This window comes from Dioscorea cayenensis, unplaced genomic scaffold (genome assembly GCF_009730915.1).
Source record: "Dioscorea cayenensis subsp. rotundata cultivar TDr96_F1 unplaced genomic scaffold, TDr96_F1_v2_PseudoChromosome.rev07_lg8_w22 25.fasta BLBR01002090.1, whole genome shotgun sequence".
NCBI classification, from domain to species: Eukaryota; Viridiplantae; Streptophyta; class Magnoliopsida; order Dioscoreales; family Dioscoreaceae; genus Dioscorea; species Dioscorea cayenensis.
In genome coordinates, this window is record NW_024088481.1 from 1 (window position 1) to 10,480 (window position 10,480).

The 10,480-nt window shown below is 34.2% G+C and overlaps 1 protein-coding gene across 1 annotated transcript; it reads left to right on the forward strand.

Moving 5' to 3' along the window:
• Window positions 1-3,853: 3,853 nt before the first annotated feature.
• Window positions 3,854-8,322, forward strand: LOC120257424 (the record flags this gene model as incomplete). Its single annotated transcript, XM_039264901.1, has 3 exons — window positions 3,854-3,986; window positions 5,502-5,640; window positions 8,070-8,322. Coding segments are annotated over 3 exons (525 nt in total), but the record flags the coding sequence as incomplete, so codon positions are not given.
• Between the last annotated feature and the right edge of the window lie 2,158 nt (window positions 8,323-10,480).

A 10,480-nucleotide genomic window follows, 5' to 3' on the forward strand; every position in this document is an offset into this window, starting at 1 on the left:
TTTAAAAATATTATTCTCAAGTAATCACATCACTCATAATTATTTATACAAGACAATCACCCTCTAAATATTAGTGTCCAAAACTACATGTAGTTCAAAGTTCATAATAGTGTAAACATTGTCCATATACTTTAATAGAGAAGAAATGATATTTTCACACTATATAGTTATCATCACTTAAATAGAGAGCTATCAATCATCATATGAAAACCTTGGAACTAAAAATATTACAAATAAAATAATCATGCTTACGAAATAAAAATAGAGTTGAGTAAAGGTATAAATATCAAAATGGACTCTCTATTTTGCGTTTTTGCCATTTTAGTCCCTCTAATATAAAATCCGCCCTTTCGGTCCTAATATTTACACATTTTTGTTCTTTAGCTGTAAAATCCACCGTTTTGGTCCCCGTATTTACACATTTTCATTCTTTTTGGTCTCTTTAGTTTATCAACTGGAAGGACCAAAAGAGCAGATCCATCAATTGGAGAGACCAAAAGGATATAAATGTGCAAATACGAGGACTAAAAAGGCAGGTGTTATATTAGAGGGATTAAAAGGGTGGAAAACACAAAATAGAGGCACCATTGTGATATTTTGACCTTAAGTAAACAAATCAGTATGCTTACCAATGCAAGGCATACCTAAAACATAATGGAAAATCAAATTTTTTAATACTTGTGTGCATCTTAAGAAAAAAATATCCATTATTTTTTCTTGATTAATTGTGAAAATATAATAAAATCCTTATGAGCCAATATTATTATATCAATCATAATTGATCACAACTTGCCACTTGATTTACTGATGAATAGTTAAATTTCTTAATAATTGTGTGCAACTTAAAATATAATATTATCCACTATTTTATCCCAATTAATTATAAAAAATATAACAAAATCACTGTGGGCAAAATTATTATACTAATCATAATTAATTACAATTCATGTCATTCAAGCTAAATGTGATCAATCCTACCCTCAATATGTGATTTAAAAATAAAATAAAATAAAATAAAATAATGGATTTTGTGGTCACTCCATAATTAACTAAAATTCATTCAATTACATGACATACGAGCCATATACATCAACAAATACAATGTAAATAATTAATTATATAAATTATAATTAATTCACTTAATATAAAAATAATTCATATAAGCAAACCCTCAATAAATAAATAAATAAATAAATAAATAAATAAATATTTAGTGTTCAACATGCAAAAGCACACTTAATTTGTTTAAAGCAAAACAATTTTGCAAAAACATCCTTTAATTTTTTTTATTCAAACATCATTTAAAATAATAATTTATGTAGGATAGAATAAAATAAAATAAATTAATAAACTCAATATTAGGGTTTTACCCTAACTGCTTATATGGTCAATCATAGCAGTGCCACATTGGCCACTATCTTCACTCGACCTAGAGTTTGGAGCCTCCATTACATGCAACTCCATTATGCAAAGTTATTTGCAAAATTAAAATAATCGCATATTTATATCCAATATATAAACTAAAAATAAATACCCAAATATGATCATAAAGAAGAAAATATCATGCATGTATAAATAAAGATATAGATGCCCAAATATGATTACAACTAATAATCATGGTAATAAAATATCTATTAATTAAAATAGATTGTCAAATATAATCATAAAAAAATAATAATCAATGCTAGGCAGAGGTTAAATATTGCTATGGTACCAGCTGTTAGAAATTTAATTAGAATACGGCATAATAAAACTAGAGTACGACATCTAATATGTTACATTAATTAATTAAATTAGAATACCCAATTTAGTCCTTGTATTATATCCAAAGTGCCCTTTTAGTCACTCTAATATTTTTGTCCATGTAGGATCCTTGTATTTTTCATTTCGTGTCAAATGAGTCCCTTCCCCTAACGCCCATCTGATTTTCCATCTGTGAGGATGATGTGGCAATTTTTATGAGTAAAAAATTGTTATAATACCCAGTTTAGTTCCTCTATTAGTGCAAACTGACCCTTTAGTCCCCCTTTATTATTTTTCACCAGTAGGAAGCCCCTCTAATTGGGGACTAAAGGGTCATTTTGAAATAATAGAGTGACTAAACTGGGTATTATACCTAAAAAATTAATAAAAAAAGGGATTTCCTAAGGGAAAAAATAATAAGAGGATTAAAGGGTCATTTCAAAATAATAGAGGGACTAAACTGGGTATTATACCTTAGATTTTTCCTCATGAAAAATGCCACATCAGACTCGTAGTTGGAAAATTAGACGGGCGTTAGGGGGAGGGACTCGTTTGACACGAAATGAAAAATACAGGGATTCTACAGGGACTAAAAAGGCTCTTTGGATATATACAGGGATTAAATTGGGTATTATACCATTAATTAATTAACATGTAGTGGAAGCAAGATCACTTACTTCCAACAATAGCAAATTAGACAGGATAAACAAAGGGAGTAAGATATACACTTGAAGAAACCAAAGGCTCTTCTAATCTATCTCGTTATCTCCTGTCGATGGGTTGGGTAATCTTAAGAATGTTAAATTGGGGACCCTTGGTGCTGTACTATATATAATCCTTACCATCAAAGAATTAACTCAACTTAAAATTTAAGTAAATCATTATTCAAAGTGGCAATTAAAGTTAACTTAGAATTCCATCAGATAAAGTCATTAATCACTTTATTCAGTTTGAATCCATATTGGATTAATATCATCACGAAATTAATTTAAAATAGAACTCAAACTGTTTGTTCGGCCGGTGTGGTTTGTGGGTCTAGAGAACACTCAAACGCTCATAGAAAATTCACACAAACCAAATAAAAAGGAGACACACAAGAATGGTAAACTTGTTCAGCGTCAACTCGCTTACATCTGGGGTACCAAGCCAGGAGATAAACAATCCACTAAAAGAGGTGAAATACATGAGTACAAACACTTTGTTACTCACATTCACATACAAAGACCACTACCCTCTCTAGATTTTTTAGTGCACACACTATCTCTTGCTCAAGTGCCACACCCAATATCAGAGCAAGGTGGCTTATATAGATGACTCAATGTCCCAAATATAGCCCATACCTCTTTTAGAATCTCCGTAACTACTAACTTTAGAACCTTCCAAAATTAGCTGTTGCAACTCCTGTTGTAACACAACTTACAACATGGCCCTGACTGCTGACTTGACTGAGTTCTAGTTCTATTGCGAAGCGACCTTAAGACACATCAACCTCCTAGTCATACTTAGTCCGAGTCGATGTAGTCAGATCTCCTGATCCTAACTACCGGCAACTAGCCTACCTCCTCAGTTCCTCACCACGCACTCCCATTGCAAAGGGAGCGTGACTTTGTTTTTCATGAAACTATCCAAACTTGATCTTCAAATTCACCCAAATTTGGCCTTCAAATCTTCCCAAGAATAGATCTTCAATCAATCATACCAATCATACCAACAATAGGCATGTCTTTAATCATATCCTTAATAGTCTTCAATCATGCTTATTAATGTTTTTCAAATCATACCTTTAATAGCCTTCAATCATACCATTGATAGGTATTTCTTCATTTAAGCTCCATCCATATTTAGTTTTTAATCAAATCTCCTAAAATATGGTCTTCATAAGATCTTGTCCTCAAGTTGTAACACATATCAAAAATAGCTCCATCAAGATTTTCCAAGATATTTGCCTCCAATCCAAGTCTTTTTGCCACATCATTATACTTCCCATGTTATCATCTATGTCATGTCACAATGGTTGCTATGTCATCTTGACTTGATGTTAAATCATGCCAATTAATGTGCTTTTGCACTAACCGCAAACTAACATTGAATTGTTTTATTATATGTTTAGTTGAATGCAGGAATCACTGTACATATACTTTTAGACTTGTCTGATGTTTGTGCCATTGTTCACTATGGAATAGCAGGGTGTGCTAATGATTCATTATCTTTTGGTGATGTTATTGTGCCGAAGTTTACATTAAGTTGTTTTTTTTTATTATTTCTTGCATAGATTTAGTTTTAGGTGTAAGTTTGGCATTGGTAATTGTTGAACAAAATATCTTTAGTTAATTTGGTTCATGAAATAATAAAGTTGGGAAAGAAGGATGAACAACACTTCTCTTTTTGTTTAGGAGGGATGCTAACTTACATGTTAGTTATACAATGATTAGCAATAGATAGTCTTTGTCTTGGTTTTAAGAATCTATTATTGATTATCGAGGATTTAGTTTTACAATAAATGATGCTTAAGTGATTTTTGGAGCAATGTATTAGTCATGTTAGATGCAAACCAAACATGTTATTTGAGCCTAATTCAAACCACAATCTTAAACTGATAGGATGGATTAAATTAACTGACGTGGGACTGCTAGTTACTCTAAAATGCATCATTAACATATCCTAATTATTTTAACTACTCACATTATATTCAAACTAAATGAACTAAGCTCTAGTACCATGTTATGTGATACCCCAGCTACAATTTTAATTGTTTTTAGTGTATAAGGAATGAACTAAATACTCACATACTGAAAAGAAAAGAAAGATTCCATGCATATATATATATATATATATATATATATATAACTTGGACCTAAACATGCGCGGCATCTTTTACAAGATAAAACCATGAAGCATGGTATGGGATAGTCCAAAAAGGGTAATTTCTCACATATCACAAGTGTTGAGATGATTAATTACAATACATTCTATTAATTCAAGAACAATGCTACAATGCCTAGGAATGAATAGCCTTTGGAACCAGTTTGATTTTACTTAGATCTATGGTCTTTGTTTTGTTTGAGAATGTAATTGTTGATGATCTTGTGAGTGCTTTTTTGGAGCAATTGGTAGTTTTTAGAATCAATTTATTTGCATCTTAATTAATAGAGTAAGTTGATTTTGTTCTATCATTTCTTCGTGATACTAAAGAACTTGGCCTCAATGCCCAAATTATATGGTCATATTTGACTGTTGAACTTGATTTTTTTTTTCTTGTTGAAATTAGAAGTATGGATCATTAGAGGGGATTACTCGAGAATTGAGCTTCGGCTTATATAGCATTCAAAAGAAGAATGAAAACTTGCTGTCAAAAGTGAAGTTCAAAATTGAGTAGTTTTACTTAGTCGGTAAGTTTAGGGAGGAAGTGTTTTGGATACAAGTGGACCCAAAATGGTTCAAACTCGCACAACAGCTTGAGGGTCGATATTGAATACAATTTCAGTCAAATATACTCTTCAATCATAATTCATTTTTCATGATACACATTAATGTCAATATCAATGGTTGGAACTGCAACAATATATATATGAAACAAACTACCTGCTCGAGGCCCTTAAAATAGTGTTTGGACTCAAAGCATCAACAGGTGATGTGTTCATAGACAATGCTGTTTTGATGGTCCGTTAAAAACAAATATCTTTATGTACATTCATAAACTTCATTTCTACATGTTTGTAAACCTTTGTTGATGATTTTATAGACAACAATGTTGCCAGGGATTCCAGCGATGGTGTTCAGAGGAGTATCAGATTTGGCAGGAGGTGAAGAAGCGAAGTGGTCATCGACAAGCCTGAACACTTTGGCATGTGAAAATGCTCTCAAAGTAACAGTGGAGTTTATTGTAGCAATTGGCAGGCAAAGTCAAATTATTTATCTGTAGATAAACTAATATTTTCTGCATGAATTTGTTTGTATTATGTCAAATTTTCTCATCTTATTATGGACATTGTATTTGGAAATATTGATTTTTTGTCGGATAATGTGTGCAATCACATTTGTGTAATTATAGATTGTTAAAGAAATTTGCATGTACTGTAATAGAAATCGTGTTTATTTTTATTCTTATAAAACACCAATATAACTATTGTTTCTCTATGTTTTTGAATTACTATATATGTGAATATAATTTTTTTGGGTAATGAAGTTATGAACTTTGAGAAAGGTAAATATTCAAAATTTCCTAAAATTTTATTTTTTTTAATATAACAAAAGGATTATGTAAAGAAAATGTAAAATTAAACTATTTAAATTAAATAGTTATAAATTTATTTTTTTGAAAAAAAGTTACAAAACCTTGAGAACTCGGGTTTACTGGGGATTGAAAGATCATTCTCAGACATTCCAACAGTTGATATTCTCAAAACCTATTAAATTTCTCTTATATAAATCAATTAAAGCTAAATAATGTCATAGTTCACGGGAGCAGAAAGAACGAAACCCCCAAAAGCCAAAAGGTACTCTTTTTCAACTAAATTTTCTTCTTGAATTCATTCCTAATTTTGATCCGGTGGACTTGGTTCCGTGGAACCAAGACTTGGCTCATTCTTAGCCATAGGTTTATAAATTTTATTGTTTTGATTATATAATTTAGGGCTAAATTGTTAATTATCTTAAAAGATCCATGCCTTTTACTTTAGAAGTTATTAAATCGAGGCAATCCAACGGATAAGTTGGAACCACATCTCGGTTCTATAGTAAGTTTCAAGAAACTAGTTCCATGGAATCATCTCTCATTGAATTACCATTTTTCTATCATCCTAGTAATCTGATTTACTATTTATTAGTATTTTATTGTTGAAATTTGGGATTTTGGTGATGAATTTTTGTTAATTTCTTTGTTTCATTGTAAAAATGTGTGAATTTTTTCAATAATTTGCACATCGTGTGATGTGCTCTGGTCCATATCGTTTTTGTTGATTTCTTTGATTAAATTTGTTATAATTTTGAAAAGGACTGAGAAATTGATTAGATTTTAAGTTGCAATGATGAAACCCTAGAAGTCTCTGTCCTAGTGTACACTTTGTGGATTTTTCATTTTTTTCAATAGATCTCATTAGATTTTGATTGTTTTATTAATGTGTTTCTCTCTCGCTAACAATTAATCAACAATTTCTCATGATTTACCCATTTCTTCACCATGCTTTAAGGTTTATATTTCTGATTTATTGGCCCTTAAGAAGTTTTTAATATGAAGTTTTTGTCATTGATTTTTGTATTTATTCTTGTTTTATGCTTGGAAATGGAAGCTTTTGTTAATTTTGATTGTATTTATTTATCTCATGTTAGGTTGGATGATTCTAAAACCTTGGATTTTGTTGACTACATTAGGCATATGCTTCTTTTCTTGTGACTAATCAAACATCAATCTTCAATGTTCTCATTAGTTCTTTTATCATGGTTTTAAGTTTATATTTGGTATTTCTTGTCCTCTCTAGAGTTCTCTGTACTTATGCTCGTTTTTTGGCTTTGTAAAGTTGTTTTGATCAACTTAGTCAAGGATAAATGGAAGTATGTGTTATTGGTTTCATATGTTGATTTTGCTTGAATTTATTATTCTCATATTAAGAATTTTTCATATTTCCTTAGAGAAAGCTATTTTTCAGCTTTGATTATGGGGGACAATCTGACTGACAAAGTTAGTGCCTTTGGTGCGGGGTTGAGGTGGGTCGGAAGATGTTGAGTGGAATGAGCTCAATGAGCTGCAAGATAAAGGAATTCTTCCAAGGCCAAATCCAAGATGAGAAACTTGTTGGGGAGACCACTATGGAGACTTTAGTTTAGCTTACTTGGAGCGCTGCTGGACCCCTCTCGGATTTGTTGTGACTGACTTGGGATTATCAATCTGGTTGAGAATCATCATCCTTGCATTGCTCGGAAATTCAACACTGAAGCTCAGAAGCTCAAGAATCTCCTTAAGTCCTTCCCCCATATCGTCCTTCTCTCCATTCCTCGGGAAGATAACAACATTGTTGATGAGCTTGCTTTTTTTGGCAAACTGAATCCTCAACGCTCCCTCTTCTCCAGGGATTTGAACTGTCCAAGATGTCTTCTCGAGCTCTGCCTTGCTAGAAACCTCTTCTTCTAATTCGTTTTTTGGTTTCTTTCTTTTTATTTCCTTAGCTTCTAGCTCTTTCTCTAAAAAAAAAAAACCATGAGATTTGTGGCCTACTTATTTGGAAAAGATAAACAATGTTGAACTGATCTAGGCAATTAAGAACCAAATTATGTTGAAGGACTCTCAGGTCTAGTATCTTGCTCTGGTCCTTCTTGAGTCTTGTGTGAAGAATTGTGAGAAGGCCTTTGCAGAGATTGCTTCCTGAGAAGGTCCTTGATGAGATGATTAAACTGATCAATGATCCTCTGACTATAATGAATAATCAGAATAAGGCTTTTGCTCTTATTGAAGCATGGGGAGAGTTTGGATTAGAGCCTGCATTGCTGTTGAGCCTAAGGACTGTCCAAGGGTCAGTAGAGAAGAAGTCCTTGTTAGAAAACTGGCAGGATCTCACTCCAAGTCTAGGGAAGAAGATGACATGATGAATGATCTTGATGAAATGATATTCAGTAATAAGCAAGGAAATATATCAGATGGTTGACAACAAAATAAGCAAAATGAGAAAAATGATGTGCTCACATTTTAATGGTGTAATCAATCATACAACAATCATATGGAACCAGATACAACATGAAGATAGATTACATCTTTTTTCTCATTCTTTGTTATGTGTTCTTGACACTTGAAGATATAACCTGGTCAAGAGTTTCTAGTGTTTCTGCATGTTTAATATAAAGCCACCTGGTTTTTTAGTATGTTGTGGATTGTGTTTCTTATTTCGAATGAATCAACATCTATTGCTAGCAATAATCTCCTCATGAACATACGATGTCCTTAAAATGATGGAATCACTGCATATCAATAACAATGATCTCCCACCCTGTTAACCAAGAAATGAACTTGGTTGCATTATGGCAATCAGTACAAACAAGAAGATTTTTCTTGATTTTTATTGTGGTACTAGCTTTCGTGTTTATCAGACTAAATGCAATGGCTAGTTTAGTATCTAATGTTGCCACACAAGCACTCAAAGCAGCTACACCTTTAAACGATTCTTGCCTGAGCTCTCTGCGAATTTCGTCTTCCCCTTGCCATGGTAAGCGGGGGTCAACCTCCCCCTTCCCCATAAAAATCTTGGTCACAAATCGCTTCTTCTTTGAATCAATCCCTGGATAACTCCCCTCTTCATAATGAGCAACTCCTCAGCAAACTCAAAGCCACCACATCCAGCTTCGTCCGGATGGATAAGGATGCCATCAATCGAGGCCGTATGAAATTCCAATACGCTTTGTATGGTAAGTTGTTTGGTAAATCTCCTCCTTTTGAGCAGGTCAAGACGTCGCTTCTAGCCAAGTGGAACAGTATTGGAGAGATCTAAACCTCTCTGTCAAGGTTTTTGGATTAGGGATGATTTTCAGAAGGTGTTCATCGTGTGATGTATGAGAGATTATCGACATTCTGTTACAATTGTGGGCTTATCGGTCACGGTAGCAAGTCGTGCACTAGGTTTGCGTCGTCTGGTGCCGGTGGGTTCTCTTTGTCCTCTCGTGAAGAACGATTGCCGGCAGAAAGAACCTCCCAGTTCTCGCATGACACCGATCAACGCATGGACAATTCGGATCCTATTTTCGTCCCTAGCCCTGAGGATAATCAAGAAACCGATTTTGGACCGTGGCTTCTGGTATCTCACCGGCATGGCTGTGCTCAGGGTTGTTGCGGTGGTGCTGTACGTGCCTCTCATGTGACTCCGCAAACAGCAGCCGGTGCGGAAGTCGAAATCACTGAGTCCCGAGGCACTGTCTCCCATAGTTTACGTGGCGGAACCCGATTCGCTGGTCGTGGGTGGTCATCCACTTTCCATGCCTCACATGATTCCCTAAGATGTGATGCCGTTGAAACTCCAATCGTCCAAACTCCCATTGTAAATCTAGCCGTTAATCAAAACATCGTGATCAACGAAACCAACAGAGATAATCCCTTGAATCCAATTCAATTTCCTTCGCTTAATCCCTAGGCCACTACTCTGACAGACTCTTCAATTCAAAACAGTGCCTTTAACTCTCCTCGAGACCATCCATCGCATAACCCTTCCAATCACATTGTTCCTTTTTATTCTTCTCGAGGAGCCTCTCAGACAACCAACTTATCTAGACCACTCTCTAGACCCACCTCTCCCCCTCCCATCCTGAGAACCTCTGTCCCGACTGTCTCCATCAACACCCCTTCCTCTGGACATCTTCATGATTTTCTTGTTTCCCAAGTCTCTTCTGCCCTTGATTCTAGTGAAATGGAAGAGGGTAGTGGAGAAGATGAGGATTCCACTGATGATGAAGACGATGAGATGCCAGATGAGGAAGACGGCCCTGATGACTCTATGACAATGGTCCAATATCAGGCAGAGGTCAGACGAAAAGCTCTCATCAGGAAAGGGGTTCATGTTAAGGAGGTCTCGCCAAAGAAAGGCAGAATGGAAAACGGGGGTTCCGCGCCTTGAGGCTTTTGTTTCTTCTTTCCCATCCTTCATTCTTAAGGAAGTATCTTTCCATTTTTTTTATTCGTGTTTATTATGAATTTAGCTAAAATTATCTGTTGGAATTGCAGGGGTATCTCTGATCGGGATACTTCTTCTCAGCTTATCAG